We start from the raw sequence: 27,803 nt of genomic DNA, 5'->3' as shown, positions 1-27,803 counted from the left end.
CATGCATATCGAGTCTGAAAACAGCCAGAGCAACATCCCAGATAATAACAACCATTTTAGCTGAACAGATGGCCAGGTGGCGATATAATGCTTTGTTAACTTTGTAGCAAGGGCATAAAATGGATTTTCCCCCTCACTTTATCATCACTGAAAATAAAGAGAAAGGGGGAGGGGAGGAAAAACCTGCCCTTAGAGTAGCTTATAATTCAGAGTTCATCTGGTGGGTAAGACTGTTCCTTTTGCACAAATCGCTCATAAACTTTACAAACTTTATTGAGAAAATATAGTACTTACAGGAATTATTTTTCATTTTCTTTTTGTTGGTGACAGTAGCAATACTATACAGCAGAAAGTGGCAAGGCTGAAGTACAAATAATCATTTAGATCATATTTTGGGGGTCATTCTTCCAACATGGCATAGAACATGTTTTATTGCAAAGCTTTCTTGCTGAGTTAAGAGGATTTTTGGTGGCCATATAAAGGAAGGCATGATCCTGCTCCAGTTTAGAGAGTCTGATCTCTCTCTCTTTCTCTTTTCTTGAAGTTATGGGGATTTTTACTTCACTGCACTTTGGATAAGAATGTGCAAGCAGCTACATTAAAATAATTCAGTTCAAAGAAATATTATGTTAGGTAGCCAGGCAGAATTACAGTCCTGGGATGTGTTCTGAATGTGTACAGAAGAGCAGCTAAACCTGGATCACTTTCTGGGTGGGTCAAGTCCAAAAGGACTGCACTTTTACTTTATAATAATTTTGGAAGGGTTTTTTTTCTGCTTCAGTCTTGTAAATGCATGCAGCTATTACTAATACTATCATTTTTGTTAGAATAAAGAAAACTTGCAAAATATTCTTATCTCTCCTTTTTTTTAATCAACACAACAAACTCTGAAAGAAAGGAAATAACTAAGGCGGGATACATACCGCCATTTAGTACATATAGGATACGTACTAGGGTTAGGAAGGGGCGGTGCTTCCGCACCCCCCTAACCCTAGTACGTATCCTATACGTACAAGATGGCGGTGCCCCTTCTACATGGGCGCCGCCATCTTTACGTACTGGACGCATAGCGTCCAGACGTGTCGCGGCGCCTATGACGTCGCGAGTCCGCGCCAGGCGCCTCGCGACGTCATAGAGGCGCCGCAAGAAGAAGCTCCGAAATGGAGCTTCTTTTTTGCTCCGCACGGGAGCCGCGCGGTTTGACTGCTGCAGCTCCCGCGCGGAGCAAACGCCGGTGGCGGCAGACCGCCGCAAAGCGGCGGTTTGTATCCCGCCCAAGTTTCATTCCCTCAGGTTGCAGTCTTCTGCACACTTACCTGTGGCCTTACCTGAACAGGAAGAGGGTTTACTTCTGCGTAATCATGCACAGGAATTGCTCACTTCAGGGAAAAACAAGATGGCAGGAGACACAGAGAGAGTATGGATGAATTGTGACAGTGCAACATGAGAGCAAAAAGCATGCAGAGCAGTTTACAGGAGAAAGACATGTCAAAGATTGTGAGGTGAAGAATGGGGCATTCCTGGGTTCTAGTTAGAACTTGACTCTCACCTACAACCTAAACAGGAAGGCTCCAATAGAGATGAGATGACTAGGGCCAACTAAGTGATACAGTTTCTCCTTCAGTTGGGAACTTTTCCCCCACGCCCTTCATCCTCCCACTCCTATCTGCTCTTTTTCTCACATTGCTGCCACTCTCTCTCTTTCCCCATTCCATCTTTTGGATTCCAAAAAACTTCACATTCCTCTGCTGTAACAACTAAGCAATAGTGTTGCTAGCATCACATAGCTCCAGTGATTTCCAATGGCAAAGGACCCCAGGAAAAGACTATACTGCTGAGGTTTGGCAGTGAATATTTCCGTTCTGTGGGGAATTGTTGGGGGCATAGTGGGATGGGAGGGGGGTCCTTGTAGCTCATACCCCCCTCAATATTTTCACAGATGAAAACAGGGACACCTTTGCCTGAGCCTGCTGGGAAGAGCAGGATCCTGCCACATTACTCCTCTCCCCCTTGAATATATTAAGTGCAGAATACTTTTACATTCTGAATTCAGTTTGGGGCAAACAAAGTAAGCTGAGTACAACAGGGAGAGACAGAGGAGGAGAGATAAAATACAACAGTTGGAAAGCAGCTGAAAAAGTGTGATGACAGGATTAATTAGGATTGCCCTTGCCAAATTGGGACACTTGTAGAGTATAATAGCCTATGATCTGCACATCTGTACCCAGTGTAGGGAAGAGAAACTGGCTCTATCCTTCAGTTATGCACATTTACTACATCACCCTTTCTCAATGTGGTGCACTCCCATTGTTTCAAACTTCAGTTGCCATGATCCCTTATCACTGGACATGGGTGACAGGAGTGGCATTTTCAACAACTACAGTGTATTTGCATGGGAAAGGCTGTACAAAATTGTCTGCACAATACCTACATAAATGTAATATGCATAGCGAACTCCTGCAAGTTGGCAGTATCAATGTCATGACCCAGTTCTCCTTTATTTATGTTTCTCTTGCATTCAAAGGCTAAAAACATCTGCAAAAAGTCAAAACAACATTTACTCTGGGTTGTGTTGATGTTTAGTAGTCAGTGTATTGTTTGCTTAAGATTCTTTTTCATTTCATCTTCTTCCTACAGATTCAAGTGAACTAATAAGGTCTGTACAACTAACAATATATTAATCACAAAATATTTTTTTGATAAAATGGAGGTCACTGAGTAAAAATTCCCCATGTTGACACAACATTGGACCACTAGAAGTCATTCCACAGAGGAAAGGGGTCTTTTGAGTACATCATGTTTTAGGCTCAGCCATGGAAACCTATTGGGTGACCCTGGACAAGTCCCAGTCTCTCAGCCTCAGAGGAAGACAAAGGCAAAATCCCTTTGAACAAATCTTGACAAGAAACCCCATGACAGGTTCGCCTTAGAGTTGCCATAGGTCAGAGACTACGTAAAAGAAAAGCAAATGAAATGTCAGAAGCTATGTAAAGACACATATGGTGTTTATTGTTCAAAGAGGTTTTACCTTCCTGTGAGAATGAAGAGAAAATTGGGGGGGGGGCTGTTTTGCAGGAAACAGGAAGATCATCATTCTAACTGTTATCTTGCAGATGGTACATACATGGTAGAATTAACTGGATGCAACAGGTATTATGATGGAATGAAGCAGCCATTTAAATAGGCAAATTCAAAGTACTGTATAGGTGAAATGCAGATCCTTCTGTCTCCCAGAAATCTTGACATTATGTGTTCACTGGCTTTTAAGCATTGGCATAATGCGGTCTGGCAAGTGGCTGCTAACAGAATCCTATGAACAATCTTCAAAGATGTCTGTACAATTAATACTCTCCCAATCAGGCTTGGAGGGGAGAGGCAAACATCACAGACATTCCACTAAGGCCCTCTACAGATCGGCATTATACGCAGGCCTTGGGGCAGAGTGGGGGTGTGGCGTCCGCAGCTGCCATTTTATAAATCAACAATTCTCTCTTAGGGCTTGTCTACATGGTTAAAATAATCATTTTATTGTGGTATTGCCACATGCAATTTGGAGGAACTCAGACTTCCCCCCCCCCAAAAGCACCATGATCTCCACTCAAAAAAGGATTAGCAGTTTTTAACTTGAGTATTCATGTAGATACACATTACTGAATGTGTGATTGTCTTTCCACTTTGCATGGAGTCATATGGCTGTGTATTTTTGGCAGAGGAAGGGTGAATAGATGTGAATTTGTGTAGGAAAGTGAAGACAATTATGTTCATGTGAATGTTTGAAAATCAGTAGCCATTACCATAATACATTCATGTGTAGTTTAGCCCTTAGTTGTGTGGGAAATATTTTGTTAATGTTCACTAAAGTGTTATGAATTATTTTCCAGTGGACGTTTCATTTACGTAGTAGCTAAGACTAGGGATGTAAGAATACTTGCAGATTTTCTCATTTTGGACAGAAAGGTTATCTCAATACAGAGTGGCAAAATTCATATCTGTTATCAAATTTACACATTAGACCTTTGGGGTCAAAGTCTATATTATTGGGTAATATTTGTTGGTTTGCTACATACCAACTTGCCAAGTATTGACTTGGTACAGGTCATCAAGGAATAAATGCTGTGTATTACTTGGTCTGACAATAAAATCCAGTACCTTAAACATGAAAATAGTGTATTCTGATTGTATAATTAACTGTCAAAAGGAAATTGCCAGTTACTTTATTTGTATTCATTCTAAGGGTTAATATATGAAAGCAGGGTACCAGATTTACTCTTACTCCCCAAAGATTGTCCCAGTTTGAAGGAGGAATATCTTAGTTTGAATTTCATCACATTTGTTTTCCTTATTTAAGCCATATATTACTGAAAACCTGTCCTATTTCTGTGCTGTTCTGCCATTAGGCCAAGTATACCAAAGTGGCAAAAACAGTTTCTTAAATTAAAAACATTAATAAAAGCATAGCTTGTGGAGATTTCAAAATTAATGTTGTACATAAATAACATACTGAAAACCTGATTAGTAATGCTTTTTCCTCCCTTAGTTCAGAAAACTACTGCAGCAAACTAAATTGTTACAGAGCATTTAAAATGATAGTACAGAGACAAACATAATGATCAAAATTCAATTGCTAGTCCTCACTAGAGAAGATTGAATCAATGGGATTTACATAAGCGCTGACTACCCATTCAGCAATTATTTCAATGGGTCTACTTATCTGGGACTAGCATCTGAGTTTACGCCAAAGTTGCATAGTATATAATCCTAGTTATTTACTTGAGATACCTTATTTATATGAAAACAGAAGCCTCTCGACATGTTACATTGTCCAAAAGTTTAATGTTGCTTTCATTTCAGTTTTTTACCCCCTTTTGTTCATTTGCATTTATGGATCATCCAACCAACATTATTGCCAGCCTGTTACTCCATTGTTTTCTGGGTAATGCCCCCAGGCTTCCTGTGTGTGTGATAAGCTCCTTTATTTTGTCTCCAGAACCCACCCATTCAAATTTTGAAGATTATGGGAAATGGCACCTGTTGAGGGCAAACAGATAAATCACTGCAACTCCACCTTTCATCCCACACCCCAAAATCTTACCTATTCATAAACTGAGACGACATGTCGGCAAAACTGAGAGAGACTAACCTTCCACACCAGCTTCATGCAAAGAGCTCTCTTTAAGACAGTACAGGCCAACACCCTTATCCATGATCAAGTCCTACACGGTTGTTATTTTCTCATAGACTGACCTGATATTCAGTGGGAATATTTTTCATTTTGAAGGCCTGTTGACAAGGTTATCCAGACTATTTGAAACAGGGGACAACTGAGGGGAAGCAGTAAAACAGCAACGCCTTTAGCATATTATAAAGTAAAGCTGGTCCATATTTGCAATGGTTCACAATGTACTTTTAAAAACTACCTTTTATAGAAAACAAAGGGAAAAAGTCAGGGACACTCCTAACACCATCTTTACAGCCTTCTTGTACAGAGGAATGGTGCATTAATGCTGCTAAAAATAAAATAAAACCTAAAGTATTTTTTTCTCCTTCAGTCAGTCCCCTCCCAACTTGCAAGCTGAGTATTAGTGCAAATCTCCAAGTAGCATAAACAATATCAATTTCTTTATTTTTTCCTCAGTCTCACATAACTACAATCATATTACCTTTTCAGACATGTATTAAATATGCAGGACACACACTACATAGAACAATAAACGGCTGCCAGCCATGAATATGTGTACCCACAGTTATGCAAGTTATTTTATTGTTACCATAAATGCCAGTCACTCTGCATCAAAGGCACCTTCAGTTGATATTCAGCAAACATCTATCTTCAAAAAGAAAACTGCAGTTGCAATGATGGGGCACATTCAATATGTTCAGCAGCACAAATGGAAATGAAACTAAAGACAAAGGTACAAAAGCATCAAAGGTACAAAATGTCATTAAGTAATTGTCATTAAAAACTGTGTAATTCTCCATTTTAAAAAAATATTTAAATAATTGCACTCTGGCTGCAGATCATGGGAAAGTACAACTTTTACCCATGCCATCTAAATTAGTTACTTGTTTCACAGACACAACAGAATACACACTTTATCTAACAGCTTGTGCGACCATTTTAGAAAGTTCCTAAAGTATTTAGCAGTTTATGCTGCTATTATAGAAAGTTAAAATGCCTTCCTCCAGGCACTTTCAAGATTCAGGCAGAAGATACTAAGAAATACATCAGCAAAACATCCTGGATTCTTTCTCAGCCTGAGCGACATACTGGTTATAGTCACATGCCATTAGTGTGAAAGGCCATAACCCAGTGTGGTGTCATATTTAAAAAGACATATTGCGGCAGAGGTCTATCAATTTATAAGGGAGGGACTGCAGTGTTGGGGAAGGGAGGGTTAACCAGGCAACACCCCCAGTATGCCCACACTGCAATGAGGCTTTTGAAAAGCCTTTGTTGGACCCAGCTTACTTCGAAAAACTGAAAGAGGTATGCAGATCAGACTCAAGGACATAAAAGGTTGTCCTACCCCCAGACAGACAGCTATTCTCCTTTCATAAAGGATAAGAGTATCAGACTCATGAAACCCTTCAGAATGTGGGAAATAATCTTTGGGAAGAGTCTTGTTCTCTTCTTGAATGAATGTGAACCTGTATTTTCTGGTCTTGCTTCTAGATGCATTTGATTCAGTAATCAAGACAAGAGGGAGGTGTATCTGTAATGGATATGTTTATCAGAGAGTGACTTGCCATGAGTTTTTAAAAGGCAAGCCCTTTATTACATCTGTTTGGAGTTTGGAACTGTTTGGAATTGGACCAAAGCCTTAATTAATAAACCATTTACTAAGTCTCTTTATACATTCATGTCTGGTTAAAGAACAGAAAGCATAAAGAAATCTCTTCAAACTGGGTGAACTGGGATTGATTTGACAAATTAAATCCAAAAAGAAGTGTAGAGCAAGACAACTCGCTTCCCACACACGTCCATTATGTGGATAAAATGCAGTCTTGAATTATAATGTAAATGTATTCCGAAATCCTAAACACAATGAATGGATAAATCTTGTGGAAAGAAGTGTGTTAATGTAAAATGAAAGATGCCTTAGTTTTGCTTGGAAAAGGTCCATATGTACAGCAAAGCTGGGCACTTTTTTCACAGCAACAACTGATTTGGAGAGATAATTTTTTTAATATACAAACATTTCAGAGTAATTGTCACAAAATTGATTTTACCCCATTGTCTTGAATGTACCTGATTATATGAAATTTTGGAAGCTAAGAAGCATCAGGCCGGATTAATATTTAGGTAGGAATCCATTGGAGAGAATATCAGGGATCCCTAGTTAGTGCTAGGAAAGAATATTAACTGTAATTTCATACAATTTTATTATATCAACAAGATATTTTTATATTAGCTAAGAACAGAAATAAAATATGAATGCTTCCATTCTCTCAATGCATAATCTTAATAGGAGTTATAAGTGAACAATGCAAAAACACTGACCTAATATAAATCAGTGCAAACCATGAATTGAATTGTTTAAATCACATGCAATTATTTCAATATATGCTTCACTTTTATGTGTATTTATTTATTTACATTCTGTTTTTCAATATGAGAGTGAAGGCACCTCACAGTAGTTATAGCAAAATATAGCAAAACATAGTTTAAAAATAGATAATAGTTGGGAAAAATAACTAATCATATTAACAACATTAATTTGAAGAAAGAATTCTGAAAGGCAGTTAAAATATAGTAATAAAAATAAAATACTTTTAAAATGTGTAAACTGCAAGGGTACTTATCAAAGACAATTTGGTTGATTAAAATGTAAGTGTATTGTTGCAACTTCACAAGTATCCAGAACTGTGACAAACTGTCTCAAGCTAACTTGGCTTCCAAAAAGGAGAGGGGGAAACTAATCAATGACAGTATTAATAATGTGATAAAGTGCTAGCAATTAAGGTACATAAGGCACAAACATAAAGCTAAAAAAACTGAGAGCAAATTTCCTAGCAGTTGCAGCAAGAAGTATAAATATAGACAGCAGATAAAGTAAGAATCATATGCTGCTTGCTAATAGAATGATAAGCTCCCAATTATAAGTCTTAAAATATATGTTTAACAGCTGGTTAGGTGTATTAATACCAGTGCTATGGTGGCATTCCTATCTTGCAGTGCCACCACTAGTATTTGTTAACCCCAGGAGCCAAAAAGGTTCCACTAAATCCTTTACAGAAGTGGAACAGACCGCCCCTTTGCGCCACCTTCTGAGTGGCTTGGGAGTGCAGCATTTACATGCCACATGCTCCCAAGCTGTCTGGAAGGCGCCCAGCCATTCACACTGGAGTGGCTTCATGATGCTCTGGCAGCATGGTATTTACACACCACATGCCATTGGAGCATCATGAAGCTGGCTGTGGGTGGAAAAGCCGGCTTTTTGCCACCCGAAAAAGGAGCGGCTATCTGCCTCTCCTATTTGAGGCAGATTCAAGGCGTATTGGGGCTGCGGTGTGCTGTTGCTGCAGCCCCAATCTGGCTTTGTAAGGGGAGGCTTCAAGCCGCCCCTTCCGCCGGTCTATTTCACCCCAAAGTCTAAGTATGAATAACCAACCCCATACTGATTTCCTTGGAACTTCAACCACTATTTGTTTTCTTAATACTTGGCTGCATGCCAACGAAGGAGCTTACAGCACAGTCCCCAGGGACGCTCCCAGCATGGCCCGAAAGGGAGTGGGATGGTAACAGAATGGGGGCTATCACACATTTTATCAAACGCCAGCAACACTGCCATATGTTCACATTCCATTCTTTATCTGTCCCAGAGGAGGCGATTTTCAGGAACGCTTCTGAACAGTTCCTGAAAATCACTTCCTCTGGGATGGAACGGAATGGGAACTTCCGGCAGCGGCAGCATTCTGGCATGCAATAAAATGCGTGATAGCCCCAATTCTGTTCCCATCCCTCTCCCTTTGATCCTGTGCCGGCAGAATCCCTGGGGGCTGTGCAGTAAGCTTGAATAAACCTAACACTAGTTCCAGTGCTAAACATAATTGTAGCCATCAGCCTCTTGGCCTTTGATCCCATGATCCCATGATAATTAACAAGGTTTGGAATGGCCAATAATTATCAACATAGGAATAACAAAATCTAGAGCCAGAACGCAAGCAGAAACCATGGCCAGTACTAGCAGGAATGACAAAAAGGGCCTACCTGCTTTATTCCAATCTGGGATTCAGAAGCAACTGCTTGTGCTACTGTCAACAAAGCTGCTAACTCTCCATGTAATGCAAGATCTGACAATTTTATTCCAAGTATACATAACCAAGAAAAATCAAATTCTAAAACCTGTTTGATTTTGCTGATTACATATGTTTCAACTGATTTACCTGTCTGGCTCACTATACTCAAAGATGTTCTAGCAAAAAGGACCAGTTCATTTTTCGCAACTCATTAGTGTATAAATTGAATATTACAGACAAAAAAATAATGGCCTGCTCAAATATTCATTGTATTCCCAAAATTATCTTTCAATGGTCCTGAAATAACACTTCATCCATTTAAATCAAATTGTATATTTCAAAGCATTCTTCCATACAAAGTCTGATTTTATATACCTTATACTAATACTTGATGATAAAAGAAAAAGCAAAGGTTATATGTAAATTATTAATTATATAGAGGAAGAAAGTATAGTTAATTCAGCTGAGCATCCATGTGAAACAAATAAGTAGCTATTCATATTGGTGACAGTGTGATAGAGTCTTGGTCTATGGTACAGATAAATACTTTACAATAGGACAGCGTGATGGCAGCATTTGTCAGTCTTGCAACTTATGTCTCCTTTTGTTTGATAAGTACATTGCTTATCTCACAGATGACTTACACTTGTATTTCATGAGAACAATGATCTCAGCTTGGATCCCTTGCTGGATCAGAGGCAAGAGGAAAATGTGCAAAAAGTGACAATCTTTCCAAACTGAAAGTTTTAAATTTCTTCCCTTTCATTTTTGTTGATATTAACCTTTCTCTAAACCTGTGAATGAAACAGAATTCTGGCTACACATACAGTGATCATGAGCAGATAGAAGCAACATTACAGCAGCAAGTTCCCCATCTCCTAACCTATTAACAATTTCTAGACCTTCTTTACAGTCCAGTATACAGGTACATGCTATATAAAGCTTAGATACTAAGAAATGTGATTCACAATTTCCATGTGATTTAGTAAATGCATCTAGCTCAGGGAACACAAAATGTGTTTTTGTTATCATTCCCTCTGCCATGTATATTCACTGTTTCTGTGATAATTACTGGATATCTGATTTCTCACCATTTGGATCTGATTTGAAACAATTTTGTGACTGTCAATTGAGTGAAAATACATGAAACAGAGACAATACTGATATTCTATGAAATTCAGCTGGTCCTCAGTATCAACAGGTTTTGCATCTACTGATTCAACAAAACCTGGCTTGAAAATGTTTTTTTACAAGTTTCCAAAAAAGAAACCTTTGAGTTAATCACAATTTTATACAAAGGATGTAATTTTACTACACCATGGATATTGGTATCCATGGGGATGGGGAGATTTCCTGGAATCAAACCACAGCAGAAATCAAGCACCCACTCTACATGAAAACATATATATGGAGATACATGAAAGAAAGAGCAATATTTGATAAAAAGGATCCCAAGAGCTGCTTGAGATATTTTTATCTTCTGCCCTGGATGACTAGATACTTGCCAAACCATTTCATAAGAAATCTCTTAGGGATTAAAAGTAGTGGGAAGGCTGTTCAAAATAATGCAAGCCTAAAGTATACCTGGAGATCCAAAAGAGTACCAGGCCATTTTGGGAAGGGACCTGAGTTCCTGTCAGTGAAAAACATAAGCTCACTGAATTTGAAAACAGAAGTACCAGTTTTGACCTGCATTTCTGCTTCCTAATAACTAGATGGCTAAAAAAAGCTTCAACCATAATATTCAACATCAATAACATCAAAGTCTATACTTATGCATAAGAGACCTATAAAGAAGAAAGCATTCACTTATAATCCCACCACTTAAAAGTCTCCTCATAAAAAGCTGCTGAACTTCAGGCTAATTATTTGCCTCAACTTTTGCAATGGATGTATCAGTGCCCAACTCCAGCTGCCTGTAAAGCTGTCATTAATGAGGAAGCACAGGACCTTTACATTTCAAAAGCAGGTCTGTTTCAAGGCCTGATGAGGTAGATTAGTTATGCAAAGCTTAAGTAAAAATAATTCATAAACTAGACTATCCTCCTTTGAAGGTAGACAGAATGTGGTGGCATAATTCCAAACATTACCTTGAATGGGGAGCAGAACACCAGGGACAATATTGAAATTTATTTCACGGACAGCACGTAGCCATTTCCTATGCCAAATAACTCCTTACTCTTCTGGTTATATCACAAATCATGAGGCCACTGAGCACTGATGTTCTTTAAAGGGATGAGTGAAAAAGATCAAGTTGTTAAATTGTGCTGAATAATGACCATCACTCTTGTTGGGCAGAGCTAACATACAGTACCAATACTATTTCACCATTCCTGTTGCAAATTAAAAAGTGTATTGAAATGAGTTAAAGGGAAGATACTGAATGCTCTTCAGCAAGGGGGACATGCAACCCTGTGGTAACATTGCAAGTATCACTCTTAACTTTCTTCTTATGTTTTATGTTGTAATAACAAAAATCTTTAGTGTCACATTTTCCAATCCAACTAGAGGTCATTTGTTCACTGCTTAACAATGGATAGATGAAAAAAATGTTTCCACAAAGGTATTCTTCTCCCATAGTACGTTAGATATGTTTCATTTGCTGGGTCTGTGTGCATCGAGCCCTGTTTGAAAATCTGAACTAATGCCGATCTGTAGGGGAGTTGAGTCCATTTATCCAAACAACTTCAAAGAGGAGGGGTTGATTTAGTTCTGCCTCCACCCCCCCCCCATTGCCAAACAGTTGATTGCTATTATTATCACTGCTTTTCTAACAGGAGTAGGGTTTCCAGAGCTCAGGGTGTGCCCAAAAGTCTTAACAACCTGGATCTTTTCCTCCATGCCACAAGGTAGAAGAGAAATGTCAGAGCAAGTCTTGAGAAAATGTAACATAACATATTACAATACAATACAATACAATACAAATTAATTACTGTGTACTGCTGGCCTCTGCTACTTCAGTCTGCTTTGGAGTAGCTGCAGGGACTGTGCTGGGAGTGGAGGGAATCCATCTAGGCTCTTCCCTCCCTCTTTGTTTTCTCAAACGTTTGTAGAAAATAGGCTCCACCTCAGCAAAAGGGAGGAGTCAGTGTGGGGAAATACCGTATTGTCTCAGAAGTAGTGAGTTGCCTCAGTATTTGCTCCCTAAGGAGCCTGTGGAAATGGTACTACGACACTGCTGCTTTGTGGCTTTCCCAGTTCTGTTTTCACCTTCTCACCCTACTTTAAATGGTTGAAATAGCAGCACAATTTTCTTTCCTGGATGTACAAGGATGTGAGCTGCATTATTAGTTAATGAAAAGCACTGTACAAATGACCTTCTTCTTCAGCTCTGCTTAGAAACATAGGTTTGGTACACACAGGCCAAATGCAGCGTGGTGCCACCAATACTAGGGTTCTGGAGTGCGCAGCAACCGCACACTCTGGAACTCTAGTCCGTACAGACTCCGTCATCATGGCGGCCTCCTGTCCATACGGCGGCTGCTATGATGATGTAGCTGCCGCCCAGCGTCCAAACATCACTTCCAGGAAATGGTGTCATGGCGGCGCCCTTTCCCCTTTACGGCACCGCAAAAAAGAAGCTGCTTAGAGCGGGTTCTTTTTGGCAGCATGTCAGTGCCATGCAGTGCAGCTGCTGCGGCGCCAATAAAGGGGAAAGACAGGCAGCATGGAGCCGTCTGTCTGTACTACCCCTTAATTTCTCTTTTAATTCTTATTTTACTTCTCACTTTTCCCCTGTTTCTTGTTTTCTTTCTCCTGACCCTTGCAACTCCTAGCTAAACATCTTTCCCCTCCACTTCTGTCACTCTCATCATCTTCTCCACCACCACCAGAAATAGCTGTTTACAATCACCTTCTCACTCTCTACTCTCTTTCTCGGTATCATTCTAGGACCACAATGAGCAACAGATTTCTATATTGTCCTGAAATAGAGCCTGCACAGTCTGAAGAAGCTAAGCCTGGAATAAGGCTCTACATGCAGAAGGATGACAGGGTTATTTAGAGGCAACTGGTCAGGTTTAGGTGTTGCAGGAAAGCTTGAAGAGACAGAAGGAGCTGGTCTGAGACTGAGAGCCAAAACAGCTGTGACACTATGTGTGTGACTGGCCTTTACATCATAGGATTTGTTTACTAAACAGAAACTACATGGAGGAAGGGATGCAGATTGAACCACAGTAGTAGAAGGTGGGTGTCAAATGTAATTATTTATTTATTTATTTATTTATTTATTTATTTATTTATTTATTTATTTGATATTCTGTCCTGCTCCCAGTATGGGGCCCAAGGCAGGACTCCTGCAGGTTTGTCTTCCCTGCATGCCCAGAGACAAGGTTTGCTATCTGTAGATGCCAATCACAACTTTAACAACACTTCTGGTTTTGGCCCAAGACATTGTTTTTCCACACACTTTTTCTCTCAAAAAATGTTGCAAGAAATTTAAATAGGCAGTGTTATGACAAGATCCATTATTGTACCATTCAGTGGTCTTGAGTTGTCTCTTTTCTTATCTGCAGTTGGCACCTTGGCTTTGAATGTGTAAGCAGGTGATTTCATGTACACTACTCCCCCCGCCACACACACAAATAAAGGGTCAGTGTTACAGTCCATAGATTTAATCTAAATGAAGTTTTGGAGAAATCCCCTCTGATACTCCATCAGATTCAGAGGACATGAGGCCATTTTGACAGATTATGCTATATTACAGCCAGAATAACAGTCAAAATGCCAAATACACATTTTAATAACATAGGAAGGAATTATAAGATATTCAGCTCTCACATTATTGTAATACTGGATGAGATTTAAACAAGCGTAAGAACTATTCAATTATCCCCCCCGCCATGATAAACAACCTCTCCTCCTATGAAAAAATGTCCTTTTCTGGTTATACTTTCTTACATTTTTCAAAATGCAGCAAGAAACCCATTGACCAAACCAGCAAATCAGAGTCCTACTATAGCTTTTGTTATACAGCTGAGCTGGGGAACCTGTGACCCTAAGCCTAGGGGGTTTTGTGTCTTAGAAAGAGAAGCAGCAGAGAAAAAGAGAAAACATTCGATCTCACACTTTACTTTTGGAGTGTGACTGTCAATTGCTAGCACTATGCTGGTCTATGACCATAATAAACTACTGAAAAAAATTGCTAGCTTCCCTGAGAAAATATCACCCCTGTAGGAATAAAACTCTAAAAATGGGACTTCTCATTTTTGTGCATATAGTTCCATAAATGCCTGTGACTCTCCTGCTTTGTAATAAACTATAGTGTTAGTTTTACATACTGCCACACTGGATTACAAATTATACTCAAAGTTCTTAACATTAGGTGATATCTTCCTACTTCTATTTTTCTCAATAGTCATCCCTCAACATTACAGTATTTATACTGTACTTCTAAGAGCTATGACATCAATTGAAACTGTATATAATTTTACCCAATATATAAGCAAATGAAAAAGAAAGCTAGCACATGGTATAATACAGGTGGTGGATATCAACATAAGAGTGGTTAGTACCACATCTGCAATAGAAGAAGATACTGGTCTAAATTCTAAAAAAATAAAATACAATACAATTTTCATCACAAAATAACATGCATTTATGCCTCTCCCCCAAATCAAAGAACAAGAAATGCCAGCAAGTGTCTGTAAACAACACTTAGAAGCCAGTCCAGGAATCTCAATCACTGGTATACATGTATATCAAGAAGAAAACCTTCTGTTTGGTTCCACACTAGGCTTTTAATACTAAAAAATATACTAGAAATGAGTCTCTCTGAACACACAGAGAGAAAACATGCATAGAATTGTGTTGTAAGTTGAATGAACGTAGGCCCCATTTAAATCTTCCACTGATATTTAATTTCAGATTAATCTGGATCCAGCCCTTCAAAATTTAGTACTGATTAGATACAACAGTTGTTTAAATCATAGATTTTAACCATAAGCACCATTTTTATGAATCATACAAAACAGACTGAAGTTGTTTGGGTCTTTGTCAACTAGCAAAGTCAGATAAATTCTTACCAAAATATCATGTCATGTTTCATAAGTGACTTATGTGCAAGCATGGATAAAAATAATGATGTACTCAAATATTCATGATACTCCCTATGGTATTTTTTGCTGAAACACCAGTGTCCTCAAATAAGATTACATTAATTTTAATTAGGTTTTGCATTTCAAAGCATTCTGTTCACATAACAGTGTAAGGTTCTGCAGCTCATGTCAATACTGGAAGATGAAAGGAAAGTCAAAGGTTGTATGTTCATTATTAATTACCCATTGACAATAAATGTAACAGGCTTTGTTTGTATTAGCTCACACTACCTGGGCACGAATGTGGAAAGTGAACTAACCCATCAAAGAACACTACTCACAATGAACCCAAAAATACTACAACACCAAAAGAGATTGTTTGTAATCTCTTCAAAAAGCTGTTATGCCTCAAGTATGATATTATAATCATGTAATAGATTATCATAAACAAGTAGAACTGATTAGCCTGTAATTCTGCAGAGTTATGTATACACAACACACATGCTTAAATGCAAGACCTTACACATACTTTCATGAAGGACTATAGATTTTCTGGTCACAATAACATGGCTCAGAATCTATCCACTACTGAATCCTGGATAACAAATTCTAGAAATTATTTTAATGAACTGTGTGGGCAAAGGACAGACCTATTTGATTTGGTAGCTGTTCTCAAACTCTTGAAAAAAATGAACTACAGAATTCCAAAGGGCTATTGATTTGCATCAGCAACAATAAAAAGCAGTTTGAAATCACATTTTAATACAATATACAGAGAATCCCAGCTGATGCACCCTACTGTTAATTGGTAACCAATGGTTAGTATGAATATACTGTTAATGAAAACCTAAGTAGCTGCGGGGGCAGGAGAAATGGAAGGAAAACTTTAGATCGACGTGAGCAAACTATGACTTTGGGCCTGGGGCCTTGTGTACCACCACCAGGTTGCATTCACACACGCTGACACCCCAAGGCCCTCAATATTTTTCTGTCAGAAAAAAGACAGACATATCTTTCCTGGAAGCCTCTAAGAGTGGTCATCCATGTTTAGAATGAGTTGAACTCTTCCTCCATTTTTTATCATAAAAAACTCTCCTCTATGCGTGTTTTTCAAAACAAGAATTAAACTTGTGGATACTTCTGATTTGATTTCCCTCCCTCCCAGTTTTTGTAATTTGTCCACACACAGACGGAAGTGTTTCAGGATCACAAAATTGGCCACATGGCTCACTGAGGTTCATCATCTCAGTGGAGAAAGATAAAGAAAACAAAATATAGTAGACTCTCAAAGAAGGGAAACACCAAGATGGTGAAGAACGGAACAGAATGCTCCCTAAAAGTAAAATTTGTCAGGTAGCAATACTGACTGACTTCAAAAATGTCAGGATTTATTCTATCAGTCTTCACTATGTCTCTTGGAAGGTTTGGTGATATTTTGGAGGGGCAGACCAGAGAAACATTTCATTTACAATGCAAATGCTGAACTGACCATGTATATTTATACACAACATTTCAGATGGGCCTTATATACACAGAAGCCAATACATTTGCAGAAACAAAAGTACAATGGCTTCCAGTGACCAACATGTACACCTACTGCATGCTATTCCATTATCAAAAGCAGAGCCCAAACCATTTTAGATACTTCACCAGTTTTCCACATGTTCTACTAAATGTTCTGAAAAATTGCATTTTCCCATTGCATAATTTTGTTTCATAAATGCAATTATGCTAATTATTCCTAATTTCTGCAAATGCCTCCCCCCCAGTAATAAACTTATGGTGCATTAGTTCTCTGAAGTTAAATATATCAAAGCAGTAAACTGATATGAATATACTTGAGGCTACTGACATCTCTTACGGAAATAATAACTTAAAAGATTAAACTGTCATTACAATATTCCATAAACAATTATATGGATGCTGGACATTACTTCAACCACATTTGGATGTTTTAAGAATACTAGCTTACAAAAGACATTTTATAACCAAATTGACCTTGCTGCTAAAATAAGCTCTGCAAAGATGCTTTAAAAACATAAATACACAAAGACGTAGTTATCAAAACAATAGAAACAGCTGTAATATTTATAGGTGTACATCTTCTCAGCATTGGAAGGGAAAGAATTTACACTCTCAGTTTTAAGAAATGTTTATATTCTGACAGTTAGGTGACAAAAAAATAGGGCACAGCTTCCAGTACAATTTGCAATATTGCATATAAACAAGAACATATGTTAATATGTGAATTACTTTGTTTTTCTTTACAGTTACATAGTCAGTTTACTTCACTAATTTTACACCTTTCAACATTCTTACAAGGACATGGAATCTCACTCTACTGGCATATCTCAAGAGTATGCTCATAATTTTCCAGGGCTAGTTTTCTACAGCTGGCAATACCGGCATTAGCCTTTGCTAATGCCTGTAAGATTTCAGTAGCATTATGTGCAATGCAAATCTAGATGAACTAAGGCAATCCCACTTGCCATTAGGTAGAAAGGGAAACACCCTAGGTAGTGCAATGTTAGATGAAGCCCAATTGAAGTAGAGATCAAGGTTATCTCCAGGCTGGAAATAGAAATGGCATCCTTATATTTGTATTTCTGCAGACAGGTTGATTCAAATGGAAGGACAACCTACATGGCAAATGCTGGGGGAGGAAAGGGAAAATTCAATAGGGAAAAGTAGTAGTAGTATGGGCTTTTGTAGACCTGAGCTTGCTTCCTCAGATGCATTTGTAGTAAGAAATAGGCTCTAGTCTTCAAAAGCTCATGCTACCAACCTTTATCTTTCAGTTAGTCTCAAAGGTGCTGCAAGATCCCTTTGCATACTGATGACCCACAAACATGGCTGTACCTTTGAATTCTACCACTAGAAAGAGGTAGATGCACTTGAAGCTGAAAATTTTATGTATAATTTTATTTTACGGTTGTTCAACAGATTATTTTAATTGTCATATGTTTAATTCTCATTTTAAGGGGGGGAGGGAAAATTGGGCTATTACATAGTGTATTGTTAAAATTTTAAATTATAAACTGCTCCGCTTGTTTTTGTAACAGAGAACCGGGATATATATATATATGGTTTTTACTTTTACTGGGCTGCTCCTGGATTCTACAACTGATTTTCAGGCTTCGCAGCCTGTTGCTCATCCATGTTGTAGCAGCACTAAGGAGGATCCACTGATATCAGAGGATTCCCAATAAATGGAAGCCAAATTCATTCATACTCATGTATACTGAACTGATAAGAAATATATTTTGGTATTTTCACACATTAGATGATGCAATATGGTAGGGAAGGGGATTTACTAAATCTAATATGTTAAAAACCCTTACTGCCCCATCCTCTATATTAGTTTGATATGTGCACATTTTTAATACTGAAAATTCTGGACCTGCATCAGAAGTTGTATTTATGAAAGTTAGTCTGATACCTCCTCTACAGCAATACAAATCCAGTTTAAGTAATAGAAGTAAGGAAATAAACTAATTCTGGAACTAATACATTATAAAACAATAGTAATGTTTTTTGTTAATAAAAAATTCTCCCTCAGCTAAGTTTGATCACAATAATAGAGTTTCAGGAGGAACTTGGCACACCTCACTTTGTATCTCATATATGATGTTAGCTAAACACACATTTGCATGTCAATGGAAGGGTTACATAGTACCTCAAGGAGTTAAGCCTCCCTTTCCCAAAAAACCCAGAACTATGTAGCTGTAGGTTGGGAGAAACAGATGGACTCCCTTCAGCCTAAAAGAAGCTGTGGTAGAATTAAGGAAGGTACGCCATCACACTGACATCAATTTGGAGGTCTTCCTTCTTCCCTTTTTCATAGCTATTAGGCCTTTGTGTGTTGGATGGGGAACTCTCTCTTTTTTCATATTTTCAGTAAAAATTTAAAAAATTACAAATCTCACAGTATTTCCATTTTTTATGTGCAATATGGTAATCGTTGTGTAACTGAATATATGCTTAGAAGAGCTTTCATTTCACTCAAACACTTATTTGAATTATAATAGTACAACAGGAATATTTACAATTGTATATTAGAAACAAGTGTTATCCTTGAGAATTATCTCTATGCTCACAAAATACAAAATGCAATAAATAAATAGGTTCAGAACTATGATCTGGTATATAAGGTTGTAATTAAAGCATGTTCAGATTTCAGTATCACGTTAACATGACAAAATATATTCACTTTCTGAAAAATGCAGCATGCCAATTTATTAATTGAAACATTTTCAAGGATTATGGACTCTTCACTAATTCAACTTAGTTCAACTGACTTAAATCCTTTAAAAAAACTTTTAAAAAACATCACTTTAAAAAACCTCAGGTTGCATGACTGCTATTAGAAGATGTACCAAAATCTAGGAAGAGACAGTGGTGGTTCAGGAGAAGTAGACAGAAGATGGAACATTGGGAAGGTCCTTAATTCCCATCTTCCTGAGTTTCTTACTGTTGCTTCTGGCTATTGAGAACTAGGAATGCACACATTTGACAAGTTTATCTGCTAGCTAAACGAGACATTTTTCACAGAGAAATAGATGTCGATAGATATAAATTTGAGCCCCTTCCCTTCTCCAAACTGGAAAAAGGCCCCACATGGAATTTGAATGAAGAAACAGTGGATGAGGGTAGTGTATATGAAACACATACACACTGAGAACATTACATAAAATAGTTTACTGTCTAGCTATAATGATAACTGATTTGACAAATATATAAATGCAACTAACATTTAACTACAATATATTTAGTGTTGCATTTAATTGATAGTTTAAAAGAAGAGAACTTTGAAAAGGTATTTCACAAACTTAACAGATAACAAACTAAACATCTCCCCTTAAGCAAAGAAATATAATAATCCTGTTCTGCTATAATATAAATAAATGTCCAAAAAGGGGGTTAAAGAGATGCATCTGAAAGGAGGTTATTAAAGTTCTCAAGTATGACAGGCACCTTGTAACTTTAGCTGCGATATTCATTTTTCTCTGAGACAAGAAAACAAAACAAAACAAAAACCTTGGAACACTTATACAGTAATCCATTGCAACTGTTACCTCTCTACGTCGAGAAGCCCAGCAGGTTTGTTTGATTTTCCAGACCACAGCAGCCACCAGCAGCAATGACAAGAAACAACTGCAATTGTAAAGCATGAAAAATGGATTAGAGACTAGGGTATTTTACACAACCCTTTCTGAAATGTATTGACATTTGATGGCTTGGAGACAATAATCTTCAGGGATATATACTGAGAGAAGATAATCCCATTAAATGTAGCACATCAAGCTACATCTCTCTTGTCCTGTAATAGATGCCAGCTTTCCAATATGTATACAAGCTGCTCATTTTCTCAGATATGGTGTTCAAGAACATAACAAAATGTGTGTTTGTATATTTAAAGGTATTTGTATACAGTACCACTTTTCAGTCACTGCAAATGTCCAAAGCAGTTTAACAACAACAACAACAACAACAATAACTCCTAATAATTCTGCAGTGAAGACAAATTGAGGATGAATTGTCTCTACAATAAACTGCTGATAAAAGGTGAATCACTTTATTCTTTGCCCATTAGAAACAAGCTGCTGTTCTAGAATGTTTTATTTATTGAAGACATTTTATATACATCATTTCATAACATTTATTCCAGGCAATTTACAACATAAATTAAAACAAAACAGCATATACAATTAAATGTTTAAAAGTAAGGTGAGAGAGAGACTATAAACTTTAGTACCAGTATTTAAATTTCAGCATTTTCACCTTCTTAAAATTCAAGCTTCTAAAATTCCTAAAAGAATGAAAACAAGGAGACAAAAAAGATGCCAAACTATTTTGGTCACCTTTATCACCCATTTCTCTTGTTTTCTCCCATTTCATCTTGGATGGTAGAAGCTCTCTGAAGAGGGCCTCAGTTAGGAAATATTAGTGTTTCAGCATGTTGATATAATAGAAGAAGGTCATTAATTTGCTTAGGTCCCAAGCCGTGAAATACTTAAAACATTTTGAGTTATATATAGAAGACTGTGGTAAGTAATCCACTGAGTTGCCACAGCACAGATGATGGTGGCTAGATTGCCATCATTTAGGAACTGGAACAGTCAGTGCACTTATGTTTTTAAAAAGAAGACATGCTTCAATCAACAGCTGCCCAGAGATGACCAGAACTTTCCAACTAGCAAATCTAACTCATTTAGCTAGATAGTGTGCAGAGAACTTGTAGGTAAATTGTTACAAGTTATAATTGTTACAAATAATGAAGGTTCCAAGATCCCCCCGTGTATAACAAAATCTGTGTATGTTCAAGTTCCATTAAATATAATGACACAGCAAAATGGTGTCCCTTATAAAAATGGAATAACAAGGTTTGATATTTGAAATTTATACTTTTTTGGAACATTATCAAACCGTGGATGCTTGAATCCATGTATAAAAAATCTGTTTATAAGAAGGGCCGATTGTAACTGCAATCCTTACAGTTACTGAAGCCAGAGGATTTCCCCAGAATTAATGTATTTTTGCCAGCTATCCCTGTAAGAATGTAGTGCATTGCTTGGCCTTGAAATGCCTACCATGCCACTACCTTTTTATGGTCTGAGTGATGGAGACCAAACTTGAGAAAAGTCTCACCCATGCTAGAAAATAAAAGGCCAGAACTATTTTGTTCTAGCCTGCATTTTTAAATACTCTTTAAATAAAATAAATAAAATAAAACTTTTATTTCTATCCTGTTTTTTGTTAAAAACAATCAAAGCGGCTTAGAAGAGTTAAACTACATCCATATATACAAAATATCCCCCCTTAAAAGACAATTAAACAATAAGGGTATATCCATGGGTACTGCCATAAATACCTGCACTTCAAAATTTGCCTGTAGTACCACAGCAGCTCAGTGAATGCCATATCTGAAACTCAGGCCTAGTTTGTAATGAGTTCATTACTAGCCAGTATTCCCACTTAACTATTAAAAAATGTCCAGCTGTTGGCGGCCCTATTAGCAATGAGAGAGCCACAGAGACAGTTTTGTTGGGACACGGAGATATAATTTCCTGTTGTTATAACTGACCTGAGAGATGGGGAAGCAGAGGAAAGTAAAAGCCCATATCCTTTGGCAGGAACTGAAGTTCCTTAATACACCCATTTCTCAGTTTTTTTTTAAATTACGCCATGGCATTGTTGCCATGGAGCAAGAACATGGGGTCATGGTTGGAGGCAAGGGTTGCCAGTCACCCCCATCATCAAATGCCACCCACCACTAGTATAGTAGAAAGTTTTGCTTTGTCACCTTGGGACCAGGTAAGAATTTTTTCCCTTTTCCACAGGTTTTTTGCCTACCCCATACTATTTCCAGCGGCATATGGGAAACTGGCTAGGGTAGTCTTGATAATACTTGATTTGGTTTTAAAGCTTGAATTCCAATTGGTTTGTATTATTATCTATCTATAGCATAAATATTTAGATTATATCTCAGTGAGCACCTTGGACACCGTTTGGTTTGAAGGGACATTTGCTGTGGTAAGGAAGCCGTCCAATAAGACAACAACACAGAATTTGAGAGAAAGACCACAACTTTAGTAACAAACAGCACAAAGGGTAGGGTTGGCCCAAAGCATAAGGTCTGGTTCTAGAAACATCAATCAACACCCCAGTTGAGAGATGTAAGGTTGCCCACACAATGGCCACACCGCAAGCCCTGAGTACTCCGGATCCAATGGACTCCCGATCCAGTGCTACGGAGCCCTGGAAAACACGCCCACCAGATCCAGGACCTATGCTGCTGCCCTAAAACAAAGTTGTGAAAAAAACAACCCATCCAAGGGAGGGAGGGTGGGAGAGCTGAGCTAAAATGGCATTGGATGACACGCAGCGCAGTCTTAAATAGGCCCACCCACAAAAAGGGAGCCTGGAAAGAGCGGAGGCACCGCCTCAGGCTCCTACCACCAATAGGCTGTGTTTGGGGGTCTGAGCCAGCCAGTCATGGTCTCTTCTTTTTGCAATGCAAGCTGGGACATGTAGTCCCAGCACCCGGTGAAAAAGAGCCTCCCTTTCCAGCCCAGCAGCCAATGGCGGGCCTTCTCACCGGCCCAAAGACTGCTGGGTGAGATAGGCCTCCACAATGGCAGAGACGAGTGCACCTTCTGCCCCAGCAACAAGGCTGGCCCAGTAAGTTGGGCAGCATCATTTCTGGAACCACCTTTTTAGGCCTTGAAACCTGGGGGGTGGCAGAAAGAAACTGCCCTTAGGTCTGGCTTGAAAAATAAACCCCATCTGTAATCTTTGTGGACTGGGAAGGGGGCTTTTTGGTTAGACTTCCTGATGTGGGCTGACCAGTGAATAACCCAGTTTTTGGGTTGTTGTTGAGGGCTCAGGTGTTATCGTCCAGATAAGCTGCAAAGGTGGTCTGGAGAAAGACACCAGATGCAGCTTCTTCCACATTTGGTTGTTGTTAGAAATTAGTTGCAGTTCTGTTAAGAATTTAATAAAGAGGTCAGCAAATGGCCCTGTTTTATCCCATTTCCGTGTCTGGTTTCATTATTCTGGAGTTGGGTAGCAAACACTAAATTCTATTGGGGGTAATATTTATAAGGAGTAGTCTTTTAGATTATTGCTCTTGACCATAAGTTATTGGATTCTCCATTGAAAATGTAGTTAAATATCAAATAGAATAAAATTTGCATTAATATAAAGGAAATAGACTTGATTACTATAATGCTAGGTTCCCTGTCGTTTTTATGCTTTTGAATTCCTATGGCTACAGAGAATTTAGCAGTTTCAGATAGTCAAGATATTAATTTCCTTGATGGCTTGGGTTGGTAAATCAAGCAGTATGTGCTTCTTCAGTACACTTTGTGAAACGCTGTGAGCAGCATTTAAAAGAAAATTGTACTGTTATACCTCTGTAAAGAACAGCACCTCAGCAAAACTAGTATTCATAATACTTGAATTACTGGAGTTGTGGAGAGCAGGAAGACAAATTGGGGTGTCTGTGTTTCAGAATCACTATGAGTTTTCCATTTTTTTCAGGTCAGTGTAGTTTGTCTCTTGGATGCAGGACATTTAGGAAAAGGGTTGCTCTTCTCACACTTCTGAAAACTACTCTGTGACTTTTAATATCTGATACTCTAATACTATAACTTGTGAACACTTCAGTGTGCTCACTGCCATTCTGCATCTTTTTGCCTTGTCGACTGTGTTCTCTGACAACTCAAGTGTGGAAAGATATATTTTGTCTTCAGTGGGGCTGTTTCTCAACTACGAGCTTGAAAATATTGCACCAATACCACTTCATTTCATTAAGGTTGAATTAATTAAAAGGCAGAGAACTGTATCTGCCTCAGCTAACAGATTTGGGTATCCTGAACCAGCAGCAAAGTAACACTCTGTTATGTTACCAGCAGGATGGAAGAGATATTTGTGGCATGTTCTGCCTCATGGGCCAAAACAACCTGGCTGGGTTTGGATGTTACATTCCTTGATTTGGATAACTGAGGGAATTGATTTGCTGCTCCATCTCAGGCAGTAAAATGTCTTTGGATGTATAACTCACTCAGTGAGATGGGAGTTCTACAATGGGTGACATCATTGTACATGGTGGAGTGTAAAATTGTAGTAACATTTTAGGGAAAGGCTTTTATTGAAATTGTAAATGATTCTTGCTCTAGGAGATTCAAATTCAGGAAGGCCTAAGGAAAAGAATTAAGACTAGAGGAAACAGATCACATGGTTCTCTTGCTAGACAGTATAATCCATCTGAAGAACATATTGGAAACCATTAAAGAACTGGGATTGGGGAGCAACTGCAGAAGAATGCGAAGACAGAAAAAAATGAATCTTTAAATAGAATGGAATGGGGTGGAGGAATGAATTGATTTCTTCAGTTTCAAGCTACAATGGCCCTTAAAGATGTCCTTTATGTCTTTACAGAGCTCGGAGGTATCTTATAACTCCCCTCAGTTCTCCTCTTCTGGCATCAATTTATTGTTTTTATGTTGTTGTTGTATTATGTACAATAATAGCTGTAGCGAAGCCCTTTGTAATCCTTCCATATGTTTATTGTTGCTCACACAGTGGTAGGGACTTAGATAATAGAAAGTTTTCCTTATCACTTTCCTTCTTTCTTGGCATTCTCATCCTCCTTTTACCCTTCCCACCTTCTGCTTTTCACTCCTCCATCTTTCTTCAGTACATTACATGTTTTGAGGTGGTTGATGCTTGAAACTAAAAGACACTAACACATTCCTGCCTGAGTCATTCTTTTTAAAAACTTAGTCACAAATAAGTCCCATTGAGTTAAATGAGAAAGATATAGATTCTACCACTGATCTTTGCAGCTAATGCTTCTTTGATTGGAAGTCAGCAAATAGAGAGCTTTCAGTTATCAGAAAAAATGCCTGCATTTGCTCAGAGATACTCCAAATATTTCTGATTAAGAACCCTCTACGCTTGATTCACTGACAGATCTTTACAGCCCAACCTCCTTGCAGAGAGTTGGTGTCCCCTATCTGAAATTAACACATCATTTTAAAAAAACCTAACTTATAAGGTCACTGCTTAATAATCTTTAATAAATGAAGTGTTTAACAACAAATGAACAGTTGGCAAGAGTGAAAGGAGAAAGGGAAAAAAAAGGGGAGATGTAGATCAATTTAAAAGTGTAACTGAATAGGTTGTAAGATTTGATTCCATACTTTAGAACATCCTTAACTCATCTGACAATTGGCAGACATGTTGACCTCCCACCATGCTAACAACAATTGTATTATGGTCTTTGTAACCCATCAAGAGAAGACAAGGGCAGAAGAATGCAACTTTATAATTACCAAAAGAACAATTTTGAAGATGCCAATAACATCTAGGGTCAACAGTGATAATTTCTATGCCATTCTCTGTAAATTCCCCTGTCTAGATGATTAACATATTTCAATCATTAATGTTGGTGGTAAAGAATTAATCTACCAATGTGTGACATTTAATGTTTAGTGAATTAATGTTCAGGCTTAACATTCCAACTCTTTTTTGGGAGCGAAATCTTTTTTCTATTATTTTTATTAATATATTTCTTCTTATATTGATAAAACTAAAAAACAAAAATATTATAGAATTGTTTTCTAACTATAGCATAATTAATATTTACCCTAGGAAAGGTGAATTGGTCTGTAAACAACTTGTCTTAAGTCTATGTTACATGCAATCTGATATCCCTTATCAAAACATGTTATCCTACTCTTAACACTTTCATATACACATCTGAAGTGGTAAACACTGGAAATCTACATTATAAGATTTTAAAAATGAATCATATATAGCATGTGAGCTGGACACATTTCTTCTATTCACTGTTAAAATATTAAGTACATTCTGACTTCAAGACAAGTACTATGTGTGTGTACTTGATACTGATTGGTCCTCTTAACGTCAAACAATAACTAAAAGGTGATTTTGCAAGACTTCCATGAGAACTCACCATTTCTGCTGAATAAGGAAGTCTTTGCTTGAGAAAAATATCAGACTGTAATTTTCTTTGCATTTGTTACTAGCTGAGGTGGGGGGGGGGGGGGCTCTCCATATCCATGGGTTCTTTATCCACCGATTCAAGCACCCATGGCTTGAAATATTCAAAAATATATACATTCCAAAAAGCATACCTTGATTTTGCCATTTTATATAAGGGACATCATTTTTCTGTCCATTGTACTTAATGGGTCTTTGACCCATTCACGACTTTCAGCATCTACACAGGATACTGGAACCAACCCCGAGCGGATCCCAAGGGTCCACTGTAATTGTCTCCTAGCTTAGTAATTCTTAATTCTTAATTCAAATTATTATTATTATTAAGTCATACAACAAACTCAACACTGTAAAACTGGTGTAGAAGTAGTAAAAACATCAAAATTATTTCAGCATTCAGTTTTAATTTTAAGTTAGCTATTCTCAGTCACACTTTATTATCTTTGTATGCTATCAACTAAAAAGGAATTCCCTGAATAGATGTAATACTTCAGGTTCATCTCTAAACATTCTGAAGCATCACAGGACAGAGCAGAGGGACGGTTGGAAAGACTATTGTGTACAGAGAGATGGGGGTCATATCCCTTCAATAGGATACAGAGCGCCTGCCTTAAGCATATGCAGACAGTAAGCCACGGATGTTACGGTGACACATGTGGCCATTGAAATGAACAAGACTTGAGGTCCCATGTTTTTTGCCATACATTGGTGAGGGGGGGGGGATCAGAATATATACAATGGACTCATTGTATTTATTTGCTCAGACTCTAAAAAGAAGAGTCATACAAGAGGCTGTTGGGAGATTGCTAAAATCCAGGGAAATAGTTTTGTAGAATGCATAGTACTCAGGAAAAGATGAAGAACTACCAGGTAAGCAGCTCTATGTTCTTCTAGGATACATACATTAACTTGGTGAGATAATCTGAGAGTATCAGGAAAGCTGAAAGCAATAGTGTCGGAGTCTAGACTCTGGTCACCCAGAGTGGAAGGTCAAAACAA

General features: G+C 38.0%; 1 protein-coding gene across 4 annotated transcripts in view; it reads right to left on the bottom strand.

Annotated features, from left to right (window-relative positions):
• The window catches only part of ATRNL1 (attractin like 1), a 686,837-nt gene that overhangs the window by 312,463 nt on the left and 346,571 nt on the right, over positions 1 to 27,803 (bottom strand). For all 4 annotated transcript variants that reach the window (XM_089509984.1, XM_089509985.1, XM_089509986.1 and 1 more), the window contains one exon: positions 20,351 to 20,429. In XM_089509984.1, coding sequence (XP_089366110.1) covers positions 20,351 to 20,429 — 79 coding nt within the window. The remainder of the gene's footprint in view (positions 1 to 20,350; positions 20,430 to 27,803) is intronic.

The sequence above is a fragment of the Sceloporus occidentalis genome, unplaced genomic scaffold, assembly GCF_023333645.1.
Source record: "Sceloporus occidentalis isolate IW3139 unplaced genomic scaffold, rSceOcc1.0.p SCAF_2, whole genome shotgun sequence".
NCBI classification, from domain to species: domain Eukaryota; kingdom Metazoa; phylum Chordata; class Lepidosauria; order Squamata; family Phrynosomatidae; genus Sceloporus; species Sceloporus occidentalis.
This window is presented reverse-complemented; position numbering and strand designations above follow the sequence as displayed.